This window comes from Amblyomma maculatum, chromosome 8 (genome assembly GCF_055883805.1).
Source record: "Amblyomma maculatum isolate TAMU_Amacu chromosome 8, ASM5588380v1, whole genome shotgun sequence".
In the NCBI taxonomy this organism is placed as follows: domain Eukaryota; kingdom Metazoa; phylum Arthropoda; class Arachnida; order Ixodida; family Ixodidae; genus Amblyomma; species Amblyomma maculatum.
The window spans coordinates 48,195,012-48,212,909 of NC_139351.1; the positions used below are offsets into that span (position 1 = coordinate 48,195,012).

Consider the following 17,898-nt stretch of genomic DNA (forward strand, 5'->3'; position numbering starts at 1 on the left):
GTGCGATATAACTGGCGTGAACTAAGGGAAAGGAGGGCAGAACCTCGCTGATATTTGAGACTGCTTGTAACAAGTGCTGTAGGGCCGGTACAATATGAGAAATACTGAATTTTCTTGTTATCCTCCAGAAAACCTCGAGTCAAGGTTTATGCTTTGCATGAGCTACAGACTATTTACTAACCTGTTTTTTTTTCTCTTTTTGCAGAAAGCTGGTTGCTTCCACTTCATCACAGAAGATGGATGTGTGCTTCAAGTTTTACGTCATATTGAGGAATTAGACATTTTACAATAAAATATGCCTGTTGTACTTTAAGCTGCTTTTCTATTTTATTGCCTCGTGGGAGCGAAAAAAGCATGCATGCAGCATATATGCGAATATGGGAGAAAGATCCGGGAACGGACGTCCGAAATGGACGTCCATTGGCCAGACAAACATGTCCATTTGGACACCCATCGGACGGCCGACGGACGTCCATTGGCTGTTCGCGGACGTCCATCGGCCATCCGGAACATCCGAAACGGATGGCCATTGGCCGTCCGATGGATGTCGGTGGTTGCTTGGGGAACCTCGATGCAACGAAGTGACATATAACAAGATTTTTTTTTTCCAGAAAATATGACTTTGTTATATCGAGGTTTCACATAGAAGTCTTAAATACGATCCTTTCATGTAATCTGGTCTTTCATATAATATGCAACTCAGGATGCCAATGAGTACATCAGAAAAAACAGAGGCAAAACTAGATGATTAGTGACATTCTAGTATAGCATTGTGCATGCACATGAACGTGGAACTGCAAGATGGGGGCCATTAAACATGTTGTCATGTTATACCCCCCAAAGCTTGTCCCCCTAATTTTTATTGCATCTGTGGTGTACCATATCTGCCAAGGCACTGCCCACTGCAGATTCAATGTACAGCAAGCTAGTCCTATCGACACTTAACGAGAAGTGCGCCATTATTATATTGGTGGAGATCATGTCACAGCAGGGAGCGAACTGATAGCATATCATATGGACCACGCCTTCACTTCTGGGTTAGAAGTAACTTTATCTACTGCCATGGTCTACACATCGAATTATGGATACACTGAAATGTTACGTGATCTTGTTTAATATATGCAGTTCAATACTGTTCATATCATACTGTACCACTTGTATGATATAGACCATGGTAGGTTTTTTAAGTTACCAATTCGCAGCACTATCCCCATTACGTGCACAGGCAAAAGCAAGCTTGTACAGCATCAGCATAACATAGAAGCCGTGCTCTGGAGTGATGATTTGTATGCACTGCTGCACATCAGTTGGCAGCACAATCATCAACTGAAATGCTACGGAGGATCATCTGAGTCACAAAAAGCACTTTGCGCACATTCTTTCCACTGGTTATCAAAAGAAACAGCATTTAAACCAACTACATTTCAAGACTGCATTGAATAAGTTGCACTGCAACAAGCTCTTCACAATGACGCCTGGAAATCCCGAAGTCCATGCTACTGAACTTGAGGAATCTTGGCAACACTTGGGTTGGATCACCATACCACCCATACATGTGACTCGCACACAGATGTATGCCAGTATTTTAAACACTAGAAGGTATATAAAGAAAGTGCTGCAGCTCTCAATCATTCACACCGAATCAAACATTTCCTCGAAGCACATGAGGAGTCTTTCTGACATTAGCAGGTCAGGGCATAAACGATCACTCGAATTTAACAAGATATACCACTGAAACAGAAATACTAACAGGTGGCAAGCTGCTCACATTACTAAGATTGCATGCTGCTCACATTACTAAGATTGCATGAGACAGCAGCATTAATTCCTCGTCTGACCTCCATTAACTCTTCAACTTTAAACAATTATACTTCGAAATGAAAACAACTGCAGCATCCACAAGCATCTACAATCTTGAATATTGCCCCCTCTAAATCCTAAAACATGCGATTAATTGACGGCCTCTAACAACTATAAGGCTTTATAAAAGCTGTGGATTCTTCATGCTGGCCACAAGTTACTGAAAAGTATGATGTTGGTGCATGCTAAATAAAGACGAAAAAAAAAAAGGAACAGAAGATCCAATTTTATTTGCAGTGGCACCTTTTTCTTCTTTCACTTCCTCCTTCATCCCACCCTTCACGGAATGGTGGAGCTTTCCATGCACAACAAGATTCTGCACCTTCCATTTTCCCAAAACCAGTTTAATATTAGTAAGAATGATGAAGAATCCTGTTATCCTTGCAATTTATATATAGAGCGATTACACCCAGATTTTTTGTAAATCCAAGTGGAAATATTGTTATGGTACGCAGTCTCTGAGACGACAAAGGTGAACAACAGCTGAAGCTAGGCTCTGTTGGTCCTGCGAGTGTATCCCTAATGGCCAACTGCTGTGATTACGTCGGAGTGTGCCCAGCAACATTTTGGTGGAGGTGCTGGGTAAACGTGTTTCTTTAGTAATCGAACCGAGGTGGCGGTAGCCGACAGAGAATCGTCAACGTTTATCTTCGACCTTTCTTTTTGACTAAATTGAAAGGGGACGCCCAGGAACTGCAGGAAGACTCAATAATATTGTTTGCCAGCATCTTGTCGACCTCCTTCTGTGCCCTTCGCAATGTACAGGACTCTCCATTATAATCAATGCATTGAGGTAGAACAACATGTTCAGCGACTAAGGAGCGACTGAGGTTTATTGCACACATGCCAGAAGTGCCCGAAAATGTTGCCAGACTGGCTGGCCTGAGCTTTACAGGATAGTGCCAAGGCTCTCTTGAACAAGCCCCCAAAGGACAAGAATGCCCTGCTGAAGCACAGCATGCTATCAACAATCATCATATTCCCTGACCCAAGAGGGAGAAAGAAAAGGACATGGTGAGGAGGTTACAGAATTCGGAACCTGGCTGTCAAACCATGAGCGATGCTCTTCCATGTGTTAATAATCAGGGTTAGCAATGCCACCATGTCGGCGGTGTGGTAAGCTTACCTCGGAGATGCGCATGTAGATGCCTCGGGTATTCTGCCCAATGTCGAAGTAAAATGTCTTGTTTTCTACACGCATGTGACGCCCCTCGGGTAGTTCCCCTTTGAAAGCTGCAAGGAAGACGAGGGGGTAAAAGGTTGCACTCCAGGCACAGCAAGGGGTCGTAAAAATAACTAGACATCTGATCTGCAAGCAGGAACTCTTGGTCGCTGAAAAAAACTGACCAAAAGTTACCATGCCCGTACAATGTGTGGGATTCAGCAACATAATTTTTTTTACTAAATGTGCAGGCTCTCCTTGCAAGCGGAGCTGGCCATTTCCAGTGACCGCAATCAAAGAAAGCACCAAACACTGCAAAAGAACCACTGAGAGAAAGCTTGCAAAAATCCAACTAGGAATTGCTAATATAGACCAATATGGCCAGTTGGAGATTTTTCCACCTGGCCTTGGACAGTTTTATTTTCTTGCACGTGCACAGAGTTAATTTGTTAGAGATGTGTAAAATCACTTAAGGCGACGTATCTATTGTACATGTAATGCACAAAAGGACCCTTAGCTGGGCAAACTAATAAATATTTAAATAAATAAAGTTCAAGAAAACAGCATTCCCGCCTTGCTCATTCTAAAAGCAAGCTTCAAGTGTTACACACATAGACATCTGCAAACCTTGCACATGGCGATTTCTTGATGTTATTATTCTCCATCAAAAGGCAAGACTGAAAAAGAGAGTTTCATACACAACTTCTAGGCCTAATCACAGACGCAGACCACAACAGTCAAGTCACAAGAGACCACCCTCGATATTATGTCATTACTGTTAACAATGAGACAAACGTAAAACAGAATCCAAAAAGCAGGCACCAATAGAACAGCTTGCTGATTATGTGGTTGGAAACACTAGAAAAATACAGAATTAATTCATATGCGGTGTCTCACACAACTGCCCCTTGTAGGAGTTCTCGGTAACGGTTGATTATACGAGCGCTCTATTTCTACATATTAGTTATGCCCCTAAATGTAACATGAGCAAAAAACCCCATACAAATTATGCTAGCAACGAAACGAAAATATTGTTACGGACGACATCAACGAAGAAAAAGCGGGCAGTGGCGCGGACAGAAGCGCTCGCGCTAGGCCCGGCAACATTTTCATTAAACGTCATCTCACTGTCATCGACCATCTCTCTGTCCTCTGTTCTCCTGTTTTATCGTAACATTTGGTTGGAGGTGCTGGTACTTCATCATCACCCCCCCATCCTGGTCCGGAGCATCAGCGCCCCCCTACGACCCAGGTGAAAATGTTCTGCTGGTTTCTTGCTGGAAGCTGCTGGTTTGTGCTGGAACCAGCAGGTAGCCTGCTGGATTTTTGCTGGTTGTACTGGTTCCAGCAGGTTGCTTGCTGGTTTTCTACTGGTCCCAGCAGGCGACCTGCTGGTTTTCCACTGGTCCCAGCAGGCAACCTGCTGGCTGTGCTGGTTCCAGCAGTGTATGTCTGCTGGTCTCAGCAGGCAACCTGCTGGCTTTGCTGGTTCCAGCAGGGTGCTTGCTGGTTTTCTTTGCTGGTTTTAGAATTTTGCTGGTTCCCTCCTGGAATGCTACTGGAACCAGCAAGTAACCCACCCAAGTTTACAAATGCATGTAATGAAGTTCATTTACGCACGTAAAAACTTGTTGCATTCCCCTATCGCGAGCTCATTCATTCTACAAAAACGCAGCACGGAAAGTATATACCCGTTTTTACACCATGTTTCTGCTCCGTAGCTGCGAAAGACACCTTTTTAAAGAAGCTAAGCTTTTTTTTTTTTTCGGCCGTTAGCCGCAGTGGTATGCCGCTATGAGCTATTGCAAACATCAAAGATGCAAAAAATGTTATCTGGTCTTTACAATTTTGTTTGTCACGGCGTAACGCACGAGGCTGTTACTGCTGTCACCATCATCTGCTAGCGTAGCAGACGACGCGCCTTCGAACGATCTGGTGCAACGATCAGAGCACAGCAAATGCAATTACGTGTAAGAGGGTATACAAATAGTAATATTAGCACAATTTGAAATATTTCAGGAGTATTTGTTCGTAATGTTTGACAAACGCGCATTTTCAGCGCTTACGACACTATCGTAACCAGTCTCCGGTTGACGCTCAACAAGCCAAAAGAAGCCGTTCCGAAGTTCAGACATTTACGCAGTGAGCTGTTTTGTGCTGGCTCGTGTTTGCGAATGCAGGAGTATTTTGTGCTTTTTACAATATTTAAACGTCGTCGTCAGTATGAATTATTTAAGACATTTTATCTGAACCATCTACTTAAGTTTGAACCGGTCAAGGTGGTGTGACAACTTCTGTCAAGACTCAGAAATGTGATGCGACATCTCCAAGGCCTAGGACCTGCGTGTGTTTGGTAAGTAAAAAAGTGCATCTCATTCCTTTTTTTCTTTTTTTTTTTTTTAGTCCTCGCGTTGTGTAACGTCTAGTGGATTTGCGAGAGCTTATTATAGGCACGGAGGAAAAGAACAGTGACTCAAGCGCGCACCGCTGCCAGCGCAGTTCGGCAGTGATGAGAGCCGCTTACTAGTCGAGTGACTATCAAAGTGAGCTGGTAATTTTGTCGTCCCTAGTTTAAAATAGGCCATATCATTTTGCCGAGTATCATTGGTGCTATTTTCGGCAAGTAAAATATCTTTGTCGCCCGATTGTTTTTCGCTTTGTACGAACAATGGCGAACAGCCAAGGATTCAAAGAACATCTAATCGCAAGTTAACACACTGTGCAAGTTAACACATATTCGATACGGTTCGTTGCAAATAGACTAACTAGACTATCTTTCCATGTCAATCCATTTGCAGGGTATGGGTGTATGACTTGAGTGGCATACCAAACAAGATTAAAAGAATATGCCGCTAAACAGTCATGTCTGGCTAGCAATGGGTATACTTCTAACCTCTCTGATTTAATTTAAAGGAGCGAGCAGTTTACGAGTCCAATGCAAATTTTGGGGATAACTTTTTTTTTTTAGGTTTGTTGTTGATATTGACAAGAATGAGTCTTATGATGATTTAGGGAGAAATAATATTAAATGAAAAGCGGCATTGTTTTTCCTTCCACTTTTCATTTAATATTCTTTCTCCCTAAATCATCTTAACACTCATTCTTGTCAACATCGACAACAAACCTAAAAAGAAAAATTATCCCCAATATTTACCTTGGACTTCTACACTGTTCGCTCCTTTAAAGGAGTATAGACACCATTTTTTGAAGCGTCGGAAGGAATACGATTGCTTTCCTGGTTATACAGAGATGCTCCCCAAGCAATCCCAACCTCGCACGTTTCCGCGAAGATATTTTAATTTGATTTTAAAAACAAGCCAGGCAAGTACTCCGTTTTTTAAAACCCATTGGCATTGACATCTCTGTGACGAAAACGTGTACATAGGTAAACAACATGACGTCATCAAACAACTGTGACGTGGAGTCGGCAAAGCAAAGAGCAGTGACGACACATGGCCGGACTCGAACAGCGCCGCCGCCACTTCCGGCCGTGCCGCGAGAAAGAACTCCGCTTCTGCTCGCTTTACTCGATGGATTCTTCGTTGGTGCATGCTACAATTACCTCACCGGTGTACGTATGGAGACTGCCTGCTAAACTCAGGCCCCAACAGCATGCCTGCACAAGTGCAGGGCTTACGGCAACGGTGCCTGTCGATGGCGCGCCGGGAACATACTGCGCCGCTCCCCGCCTACCCTAGACGTCGCTAGCCCTAGCTGGTTTCACATCGAAGCGCCAGCGAAAGGCGCTTCGGAACGAGCTAACGCTGTAAAAAACGTCGGAGTTTAGCGCCGCTTTACTGGCAAGCCTATCTCGTAAAATAATTTCTTGCTTTGCGCTACGCCTTCAGCAGCGGAGCTAGCTGACATCAGGTGCGTCGCACCGGGCAGCAGCTGTCGGAAAAAAAAAAGTTTGCTTGTATCACTGTAAATATTTCTACCAGGACCTCCGTATTGGCCGAATAATCCTCGCAATTTAATCGTGACTGATAGTCCTTTGTACAAATAGCTATGTAAGCGAATGAACAGCGATCTGCGATAGCTAGATTACCAATATCGGATGCTCAGGCAGCTATGACTTGGGAGCCGATCGCGGCGGCCACGGCTTTACGCACCCAGATTGCCTTGACTGCGCCAGATGGCGCCACATGCTTGGACGGCGGCACGCAGGCCTGCCGCATCGGGACCAATCAGCGCGTGAACAGGCGTGAGCACGGGAGCCATCGGGAGAGCTTACGGGTTACGGTGGCTGATCGCATCATTACTAAAACATTTTTTTAGAACAGCTTGGCTCACAGCGTTGGCCAACCGGACTGATAAAGCAGCATTTTCACGGTTCCTTTGTTCAACATTCCTACCAGTTGACATTTCCTGCGCGTCAGCCCACCAAGCTTTCGTGGCTGCTGCTGATTCCTGCTTCGTCGCATGAGTCGCAGGCGAGCGGGTCGGGATTTAAGTGCTCGGCAATGTTAGTAACATCCACGCTACTGGGCAAAACAACGTCGCAGTACTAATTATGCTACGCTGAAGCGCTGCTCGACGACGATATTATCGTGCACGTGCGACAGCAAGCAGACGAAAAACGCGACCCGAACGCGTCATCAGATTTTGTGTTTACGCGATCACCAACCTTGCCAGTAGGGAGCGCTCTTGTGGCGTTCTCGTATCTTTGACGTCATCGCGCGCTCGTGTTCTGAGAGATCGAAACCGAAACTGGCCCTGATAAATGCACTGATAACAAATTAATTGATCTGTGCTGGGGCTTTTTGGGTCGCAGTCCCTCTGTTTTGGACCACTGTGGATCAATTAAAGCAAAAATACCGGAACAGAAAATGTACGTGCCTATACTCCTTTAAATTGTATCATAACGAGCCCCTCATTTCATCTAACCTTTCTGGTAATACCACACCAGTTGTTACGTGGCATCTGCCTAAAGCAATGCAGACACTTTCCTCGGAGTGGCATTCTCATGGTTGAATGAATGAAACACCATGGGTGCGTGCAGGCACTGGTGCAGTCTGCACAGGCACATGCAAAAGCTAGCCACCCACACATTAGTAGAAGCGCTGTTCATTGAAAATTTTCTCTAAACGTGGTTTGCATCACACTTGACCAGTTCTCTTGTGGATTTGCACCAAATATGTGGTTCTTGGGTAGATGCTTTCAATTTCCATTATTCATCTTTTATGTGCAGTAGCATGGTTTTGGTAGCATATTTTTCTGGTCTTTCTTTTTTTTTTTTTTCATGCAGCTACCTTCATGGCACCATCTGAGTTGGAGCTGGAGCACACCTGCTGCAGTACCACAGTCTCGAAGGGTAAATGGGTCCATGCAGATTGCAGAATGTATATGGGCATGGAAAATAAAATTAAACTATGAGTCATGACTGAAACCTTTGCTGTTGCCTTTATTTTCTTTGTGCAGTCCAAGGCAGTCACTGCACCAAATTCTCGTAGGCTGACAAGCCCCCGGAGAACCAATCCACCAAATGCAGCCCTCGGTTGAAACCTAGCAGCCAATGGTTCCAATAACCGCTGGTTCCAGCAGCTGCTGGGAATGTGCTAATAAACCAGCACTGCTGGAACCAGCAGGATCCCAGCAGGAAACCAGCAGAATATTTTCACCTGGGGACTTCTTGCGCCGTCGGCAAAAGGTTAGGAGGCACTGCATGGCTGTTCCCCAGCCTGCCGGACCCAGCAAGACCTTGCCGTTCCTCCGCCCCGTCCCCCCCGCCCCGACCACAAGACACGACTAAGGAGAGACTGACCCGAGACGCCACACATGACCACAAGACACAAGGAGAGACCCGAATGACCTAATGTGACCCCACTGACCTGATGTTCCGACCAAGGACCCTACGACCCAAGACACCGCTACACTTCAAGACATTCTCCCCTGCCTATGCCATGCAGTGCGTGCCTTGGCCTTCGCCATCGAGTCGTGGCAACGTGTGGCCCGAGAGTGTCCTGCCAAGGTTCATCGCGAATCATCGTGCCGGCAAGCCATTCTATTCTTCCTTCTTTCTCTTCTTTTTCAAGCATCTAGACACGCCCATCATCATGCCATGGAACCATCAACATCGTGCATTTCCTCGTCCATGATCGGGACGATCGCTCGGTGGCCCCGGGTTATGTTACGGACGACATCAACGAAGAAAAAGCGGGCAGTGGCGCGGACAGGAGCACTCGCGCTAGGCCCGGCAACATTTTCATTAAACGTCATCTGACTGTCATCGACCATCTCTCTGCCCTCTGTTCTCCTGTTTTCATCGGCTTGCCGTATCGTAACAATATGTTTAAGCTTCATCCATAGCCCAGTAAACACAACTCGGTTAAAGGAAAATTATGGGCAAGCAGAATTGAGTAATGTTATTTGGTTGGTTTTCTATGTCTGCAGTTGTGAAATTCTTCGGTTAATGTAAATACTGCTTCCTTATCACCCTCAGTTAAGTGACACTGAAGCCAAAAATTTGGAATTCACCTGGGCATGTTTGCACTCGTAAATGCCAAAGGTTGTTGCACAACCATGAACGAATTTTTTGGGATTTGCCCGGGCATGCTTCCACTCGTAAATGCCAAAGGTTGTCGCACAACCATGAACAAATCCTTCGTAGCCAACGTTACAGTTGGGGCAAGCTAATCTAGTAGTCATCCCTAAGCCTTCTAGTCACTTCCAGCGCTACTCCTGCTCTGCATTAGGCTACGTGCGATCAAAGTTTTGGAGTGATGGAAAACGTTAAGAAGCACTCTGGATTGAAAAAAGTAAATAAAAAAAGGTTGCAAGCACAACACTGCACAGGTTTTAATCAGACGCCAGAGCTCAATGACCAGCCTAAACACAAAATAAAAAACTGGTCAGCAAATAAAGTACTTTTTTCTTAAACACAAAATGAAGTGTTAATGAGGCTTGTTCCCTTGGTCAGCTCTTTGGACAGTTATCTCGTAGATGTGCCAAGATAACACGCAGGAAATAGAAAGTTCTAAGACCCAAATAAATGTGGCTGCATGCAAGCGTAATGAACAACTTTGTATTCTCTCAAGATATTTAATCAGCTGTGTTTTGCAGCCCACAATGTCTACATATTAAAGTGTCCACTGCAACCAGTGGAACAGCATTTTTTTTTTATTGAACACAATTTCCTGAGTTAAATTTATGGCCAAACCGCTTGCCTTTCGATGGAGACCAGCGCATATCACAAGGCAACTCAGAATATGATGGATGCCGCAGCGACATCGCGAAATCAACAGTGTCACGGATCTTGAAAAACAAGCCTCCATTGATTGGACAGAGCGGGACCTCCACTTCAAAACTAAGTGCGGATGAGGACACTACCATATGAATAACTAGAAAATGTTATTTTTCTACGGTTAGGTATGCGAGCAACGTTAACACCATAAGTGATGGTGAAATGGGCCTGTTTCATAAAACTCTTGCCTACAAAGCAAACCCTGCACAGGTGAGAAACGCAGCACGCATTACTTCTACTTTGAGCCCGAAGGATGCGCAGAATTTCTTCCAAGCCTCTCAGGCATGTACATGTACTTTGTAAAAAAGCAAGTCAAGATTGTGAAACATACAATGATTAGTTTATTTCTTTTACTTTTTTCTGAGCCTCTGCATCAGTGAGGGCTGGTGCAATTTGAATTAGGTTGTGCTTCGTGAAATATGTGCACTCTGCTTAAATGAAACTTGTGATAAATGTAACACTTTTTGAACCCCCTTCAAGTTCTGTTTAAGAAGAATCCGTTCTATTAATTTCTACGTCAATTATGGCCATTTCAATTCCGAATAAAACAAATACATCACCGCTCCCTACCACAACTACAAGATTGGCCAACCTTTATCATTGATTAAACAACCCCCCACCCATTTTCCCTTAACTTCCTTTATTGCCCCGAGGCAAAAAACATTATAAAAAATAAAAATCAACAAAAGGACAAGCCCCAGCCAGCCAATTTAGCCTGTTCCTTGAGACCAAATCTCTACCGAGCAACTCCCTTTCAGACCACTCAGCATGACCTTACAAGTACCAGATGAGCAGAGTACACACAGAAAAGAACTGATGAACTCACCTCCGTCATCTGTGCCAAACTCTTCTAGTAAATCTGTGAGCGCGTCGCGGAATTCGATCATACCCTGTGCGGGAATGGCAATCTGGGACCTAGGACCACCTCGTGCTATCGTCTGGGACACCTGTGACAACAACCAAACAGCACAGCAAAGTTAGCCGCCTAATAAAGTCAGCCAACAGCATGACAGGTGAGGGAGAGGCACTTGCGCAATGCAGTTGGCAAAATGAATGCTACGGCTGCTGTTGAGGCTGCATTTACGCTTTGGGAATGATGCCCAACATGCAAATCATAGGCTGCAGTGTGCCTTAGATTATTTTCCTCACAGCCTTGTCATCCCCTCAATACTCTGGTTGCCGCTTCACCAGATCGCACACAGAGCAGTGTAGAGTTCCACGTGCTCGTCAAAGACTCAAAACCGTCAGAGGTCGTGCAGTGGCAGCAAAGAAAAGAAGCCAAAGATCATTTATCGCTTTTCCGTCAGCGCGTGTCACTCACGGTAGTTCACAGTGCTCCCATCTTATATCTCAGGGCTTATTGAAACTGAACAGCACCTGTCATTCCTAAAGCCCTGAGCACTGATATCAGCTTAGAAGCTGAGCCTGAACACTTGGTGCACCTCTCAAACTTTAAATGATCGGTAATAGTCACACCTACACTCAGCAATGATCACGCGAGTGCCTTGGTGGGCTAGAAAACACATAGGTGCAGAAGGGCACCAAAACAAAAAACCACATTGAAAAAGGGAAATATGACACAGAAACACAGACTCCTGAAACTTTGCTAAACTCCGAAAAATATCTCCTGTCTCATCTTTTCTTTTTTGTCAAGTATTAATAGACTAAAGCACATTGCTGCTGGGTGTTTTTTTTTACGAATTCAGATAGCGAACTATTCTACATGTTCGCTATAACGAGGTTTTAGTGTAGAGTTGACTGCAGCAGCCAACGCCAAGTGCTGAACAGTCACCGGCGTACTTACATAATTTTAAACTGCAGTGTGAAATGCTGCTGGCATACCTAACTAACACAACCAAGTCTTACATGACAACAGCATCCTACTAGAATGGCAGTTCACAGCCCCTTCCACTGGTACAGCCACGGGAACTAATTCAGCCCACAACCTTTGCCTTACTTCCACCTCCCGATGACCAACTACCAAACCAGCTCACTCGGCGCATAGCACACAGATTGGATCTGTGATACTTCTCGTACAGGCCATCATATACAGGTTATACAAGTCATGCAGGTTGATACAGCTCACACAGGTTTTCATACAAGTCATCATCAGGACCCATGCTAGGTCATGTAACATGACAAATGCAGTACAAAATAAGCCTAAAGCAAAATAGGATTCATCAATGTACTTTCATTTCATTTCAATTATTGTTTCCTTAAAGGGGCGATGACAGGGTCGGTCGATGTATTGCCGTTTTGTACTTCTGTGAATAATATACAGGTTTGTGATTATGAACGTAAGGCTTTAGTGCCTTGCACGTGGCGCATGTTACTAAAAAACGCGATAGAAATCGGAATCGAGACCGCCATTTTGAAATGCTCGTCTGACGTCACAGAGGATACACGGCGGAGCGTCATCTGCAATGCAGGCTGCAATAACAAATGGCATGTCTCTCTCCCTTTGTGGATGATTCACACAGCGGTCATCCCTCAAGCAGATGTGCTTAATAAAGATTATGTTACCACACAAAAGCAATACAGAGTAAAATATGTTTTCTTCAGCCTAAGGCACGGTGCGGCTGCACGGTTAGGTTCCTTAGCTTGTCGATGCACGAATCTGTCCATTACACCGGCGACAAAGCGAGCACAATGGTTGCCTATCGTGTGAAGTTTTCAGCTCCGCGACGCCAATGACCTGATCTGTTTTGCTCGGAAGAGCGAGAACTTGACACCTGATGAGTTGGAACAGATGTGCTTGTCTGTGGCTGAACCGTGTTGCAAAAAAGAAAACAAGAAGCTACACTTTATACGCTTCCCCTTTTCATTAGCAGTGAACTTGGCCAGAAATGTTAGTCGGTGCCGAACTGCTGACAAGTAGGCTTAGCGCGAGTATGTGGGGTTCGGGTCTAGAGTTTCGGCGATTACGGAGTGCGCATTCACAACCTTAGCGCTTGCATGTGGCCATCGAATATAGTTCTGGCAGTAGTGACCACAAATCGACGACTGCTTACAACACAAAGTGCGTGTACACTGAGCGGCAAGCGTTGATGCGATCATGCCTGGCGAGCGCAGCCGGTAGCTGTCGGCGCCGCTTGTAGATAAACACGCTGGGGTCGCAGTCGTAATCCGCGAATCAGCGCATTCCTGCGAGAGTTTAGGGCTCACACACTAAACACTAAATGATGTTTACCGTGTTTGCGTTGAAGCACTCACTAGACATCATTTGGCCCGGGAGTCGGTCGCTCGCCCGACTGCGGGGGAGGCGAGACGGAAACCGCGGCAGATGATAGATTTTTGTTCGATGCAGGCAATGAAGCGCATTCGAACCGTGTTGAGCTTTGCGATGACGGGACTGAAGCAGCGGTGGCGACGAATGCTTTTGTGCGCTGGCCATGACCAGACTGAACATAGTTTTGCAAAAAAAATGCTTTACCAGCCAAAAATAATTAAGTTTGACTAGCACACACATATCACAGCAAGTCAATGGGTACCACCTCGCTCCAAAGTTTTTTCTGCTTCTCTAATGTTGCAAGGTATGCTCTCGTGTTAACGTATGCTTTTTTAGTATGTATTCTTAGTTTTGGACCAAAAGAGAAACAGGCAATATCTCAGTAATCAGCAACACAACACTAACCCCTCCCCCCTTCCACCACTCACATGGGGGAAGGAAACATTAGACATACGCCCTTTAATACGTGGGAGCGTTTTGTTGCTAAACAAGCTAACTCTCATAATGTAAGAATAATATGCTTCTGATTGTATGCTTAAATAATATAGCATGAGGCCCTCGATTTCCGCCTCCTCGACATTCTCTAGACAAAGTCCAAAACAAGTCTGAGGATCACTAAGGTCACATATTATAGTGAAGGTTTGTCAAAGAAAAAAAGAATATGCAAATAAATTATTTTTGCTGAAGAAAAGAAGTTCGACCACCATCCACGGCATGCATGCAAGAGCGCAGCTGACACCGTGTATAGCAGACGACATTGGGATGAGATCTCGTTGTGATGTCAGCGACTAATGGTTGCCGGGCCGAATGAGCTCAAATTTCTAGGATCTATCATTTAACATAGGTGGAGTGCAATGCTGTAATCAGTTTATGCTCAAATGTTTGTCATCACCCCTGCCTAAAGCCCTTACATGAAGAGGCGGCATATTGGTCTCCATACGGCAAACTTTGTTGAAAACAAGCATAACATAAAAAGGGAAAAAGCAGGAACTAAGAAATACAGAAAACAATAAACACGTCGCAACAAGTAAAATTTGAGTGTTCCACTAAGGGTGCTTCAATACTAATAGATGGAAACTTGGTAGTAGGTGCACATGGAAGAGCTGTGAATGCAACAAAAGATGAACTGTTATTTTTCTCACGGAATGCTTTATGATCAGTGCATGAAGCGACACCCACGAGTGTCCACTCACCCTTAGAAACCGCCCCCTGGAGTTCTCCTTGAGGTCCAGGTAGTAACGCCTATTGTCCTTGATCATTATCTCACTCTTCAACTTGCCATCCTCGGGAAGGTTCTCTGGGTTCGGGGGACCTGTGTGGACGGACACCCAAGACAGGAAGCTACAGCACTCATCACACCAAAGATCAGGCCCAAACACCAGGCACATTGGATGGCAAAGGAGAATATAATTAAGTTACAATGCCAAATTACAACACACTTGTCTTGTGGAACTGTAATTAACATGTAACTGCTATGAACGCATCGCTTTGTGTGGATGTCTTAGTAAGGTGCAGAAATCTCATAAAACTAACATATCTACAGCAAGACCCCTATTTTGGACTTCATAAAACCGCACGGAATATCTCAAATTTTTTTAAATGTGGAATTATCAAATTACCTCTCCTGCCTTGCACAAAACTGTGAAAACCCCTCAAGTTAAAGAAAACTTATTTCATGAAAATGTGGGCACTGGACACCTCCCTTTCAAGATGAAATCTGTACGAGCACAGTTGTTGAAATTTCGTCAGACGCTTTAATTCATGCACACTGTCACGACTGCTCTGCAATGGTGATTGGTCTCCATGACTCCTTTCAGTGTGGGAAGCAGTGGTCCTGCACAGTCTTCGTAAGTGGCATCACACATGACTGGGGACTTCACCGCAAAAATAGCAAACATCACACAAGGAGTGCCCAAGTTTTGGAGCACTAGGATAATGAAAATATGTAGCACATATACGAAAGTGCAAATATAATCTCAGGTCACCTTTCGTTTGAAGTTTGTATGCCTTTCATTTTTTCATTGTATGCCTTTCATTTTTCAAGGCATTTTTCTAAGAAGGCTTTTTCGTTCACTCCAGCGTGTCTCAAAAACATCAAACACAGAGAATGCACTACATGCAGCACAGTGAGGCAAAGAAAAAAAAACGGATGGGTAAAGATGAGCAGAGCACTCTAAAGGTTTGCTAGATGTACAACAGTCATCTCTGGAACCCATGAATACATCCACCAGCAATGTATAAAGAGAGTGACACAACAATATCAACATTCTGCCCCATCCGAGATGCGATACGCCCACTTTGGCACAACTTAAGCGTAGGCGCAAATCATGAATGTATGCTTTCTTTGCGTTTAACACAGCAGTGATACATAAAGTTCATACAGCTTTCACCAAAAGAAAGCTGCAAAACGCTTAAAAAAAAAAATACGAGAGAGCACCTAACAATGCTGATGACAGCACTCACCCAAGGAGGCGTAAAGTTCGCTGAAGGACGTCAGGTGGTCCCTGAACTCCGCTGCTGTGGACATGGCCAGCAGGAGACGACTTTTCCTACCCACTACTCCCACCTGCCAGCACAGAGAAGGGAAGAAAGCAACAGCTGAGACACAAAAGAAAGAACCACAAAAGCGTGCCAATCACTGGACTATGTTGTATGGTTGGCCAGCATTTGAACGCCGTTGTTCTGAAGAACCACAGCAAACGGAGAGTGTGCGACAGAAGAAAGGCAGCAGAATGGACATAATGCAGAATTAAGGGAACCATGCCGAAGGAGGCAGAAACTCATGTCCAACGATCAGGTTAGAGTCCAGATGGCATTACCACAAAATAGTCAGACAAGAAAAAACATCAGCTTAAGATTTCTGGAAGGTGAGTCTTTGACCAGCGGTGGAAGTTATAGTGATGATAAGAATGCTAGCACGATGATGGCGGCAATTTCGAAGAGAAAACTACATGCCTTCATTTTAGCACCTACATAACCTTCTTTTACTGCAACAAGGCACCTAGCTAGGCCGAACCAGTGATAAACGATAATTTGGCAGTAGTAACCATCAATGGAACACTTCCATCCTCAAATTCAGATGTGAAAAGTATAACAGAAACATTGATCAAAAGGAAAGAACAGTATGAAGGGATCAAATGAAAAAGCTGGCACTGTTTAAGTAGCACAGTATGATTGTAAGCTGGAGCATATTTCTTTTTCCAAACTGCAGATCATTTATACAAAGGGGATAGGGTGCTGATCATAAAAAAAAACATGCTCAGATGTACTTTTCAGCTTTTGTTCTGTTACAGGTCACTAAATATGATAAAAGGCACAGGACAGTGATGCACTTAAATCCAAATAAATGCAGCGTCCTTTCAAATAGTCTATCATCATCATTGTCATCACCTGTATCATACCCACTCCAGGGCAAAGGCCTCTCCCATATTTCTCCGATTAACCCGGTCCTGTGCTAGTTGCAACCACTTGAACCCTGCAAACTTCTTAATCTCATCCACCCACCTAACTTTCTGGTGTCTCCTGCTACGCTTTAATTCCCTCGGAATGCAATTTGTTACCCTAAGTGACCATCGATAATCCTCTCTTCGCACTATACCTGCCCTGCCCATACCCATTTCTTCTTCTTAATTTCCACTTAAATGTCATTAACTAGAATTATTCCTCTAAGTCACTCTGCACGCTTCCTATCTCTTAACGTTACACCTACCATTTTTCTTTCCATAGCTCTCTGATTTATCCTCAACTTAAGTAGAACCCTTTTTGTTACCTTCCATGTTTCAGCCCCATAGGTGAGTACAGGTAAGATGCAACTGTTGTATACTTTCCTCTTGAGCGATACAAGTAAGCTGCTAGTCATAATCTGTGAGTAGTTGCTAAATGCGCTCCATCCGAATCTTCTTGTTATTTCCTTTTCATGGACCGGATCTGCGGTTATTACCTGTCCTAAGTAGACATATTCGCCTACTGCTTTCCGCGCTCCACTATCTAACATAGACTGCTGTTCTTTCATGAGGCTGTTGAGCATTGCCTTAGTCTTCTGCATATTGATTTTCAAGCCTACCTTTCTGCTATGCTGTCGAGGTCATCAATAATTCTTTGCAGTTCATCCCCTGAGTTACTCAGGAAGGCAATGTCATCAGCAAATCACAGATTACTGAGGTATTCTCTATCAACCCCTATCCCTGACTGTTCCCATTCTAAGTCTCTGAATACTTCCTCTAAGTAAGCTGTGAATAGTACTGGGGAGATCGTGTCTCCTTGCCTAACACCTTTCTTTATGGGAATTTTGTTACCTTCCTTCTGCAGAACTATGGTTGCTGTGCAGCCATAGCCATACAAAACCGCGCTGCTAGATTCATCTTCTCTGCATATTCTTATCATGAAAGCGTAACGAAACTAAAA

At 44.5% G+C, this 17,898-nt stretch overlaps 1 protein-coding gene across 3 annotated transcripts in view; it reads right to left on the reverse strand.

Annotated features, from left to right (window-relative positions):
- Positions 1–17,898, reverse strand: part of Pur-alpha (Purine-rich binding protein-alpha) — a 213,630-nt gene that overhangs the window by 20,815 nt on the left and 174,917 nt on the right. For all 3 annotated transcript variants that reach the window (XM_084576260.1, XM_084576261.1, XM_084576262.1), the window contains 4 exons: positions 15,958–16,060; positions 14,688–14,806; positions 11,092–11,212; positions 2,987–3,093 (listed from right to left, as the gene is read on the reverse strand). In XM_084576260.1, coding sequence (XP_084432386.1) covers positions 2,987–3,093; positions 11,092–11,212; positions 14,688–14,806; positions 15,958–16,060 — 450 coding nt within the window. The remainder of the gene's footprint in view (positions 1–2,986; positions 3,094–11,091; positions 11,213–14,687; positions 14,807–15,957; positions 16,061–17,898) is intronic.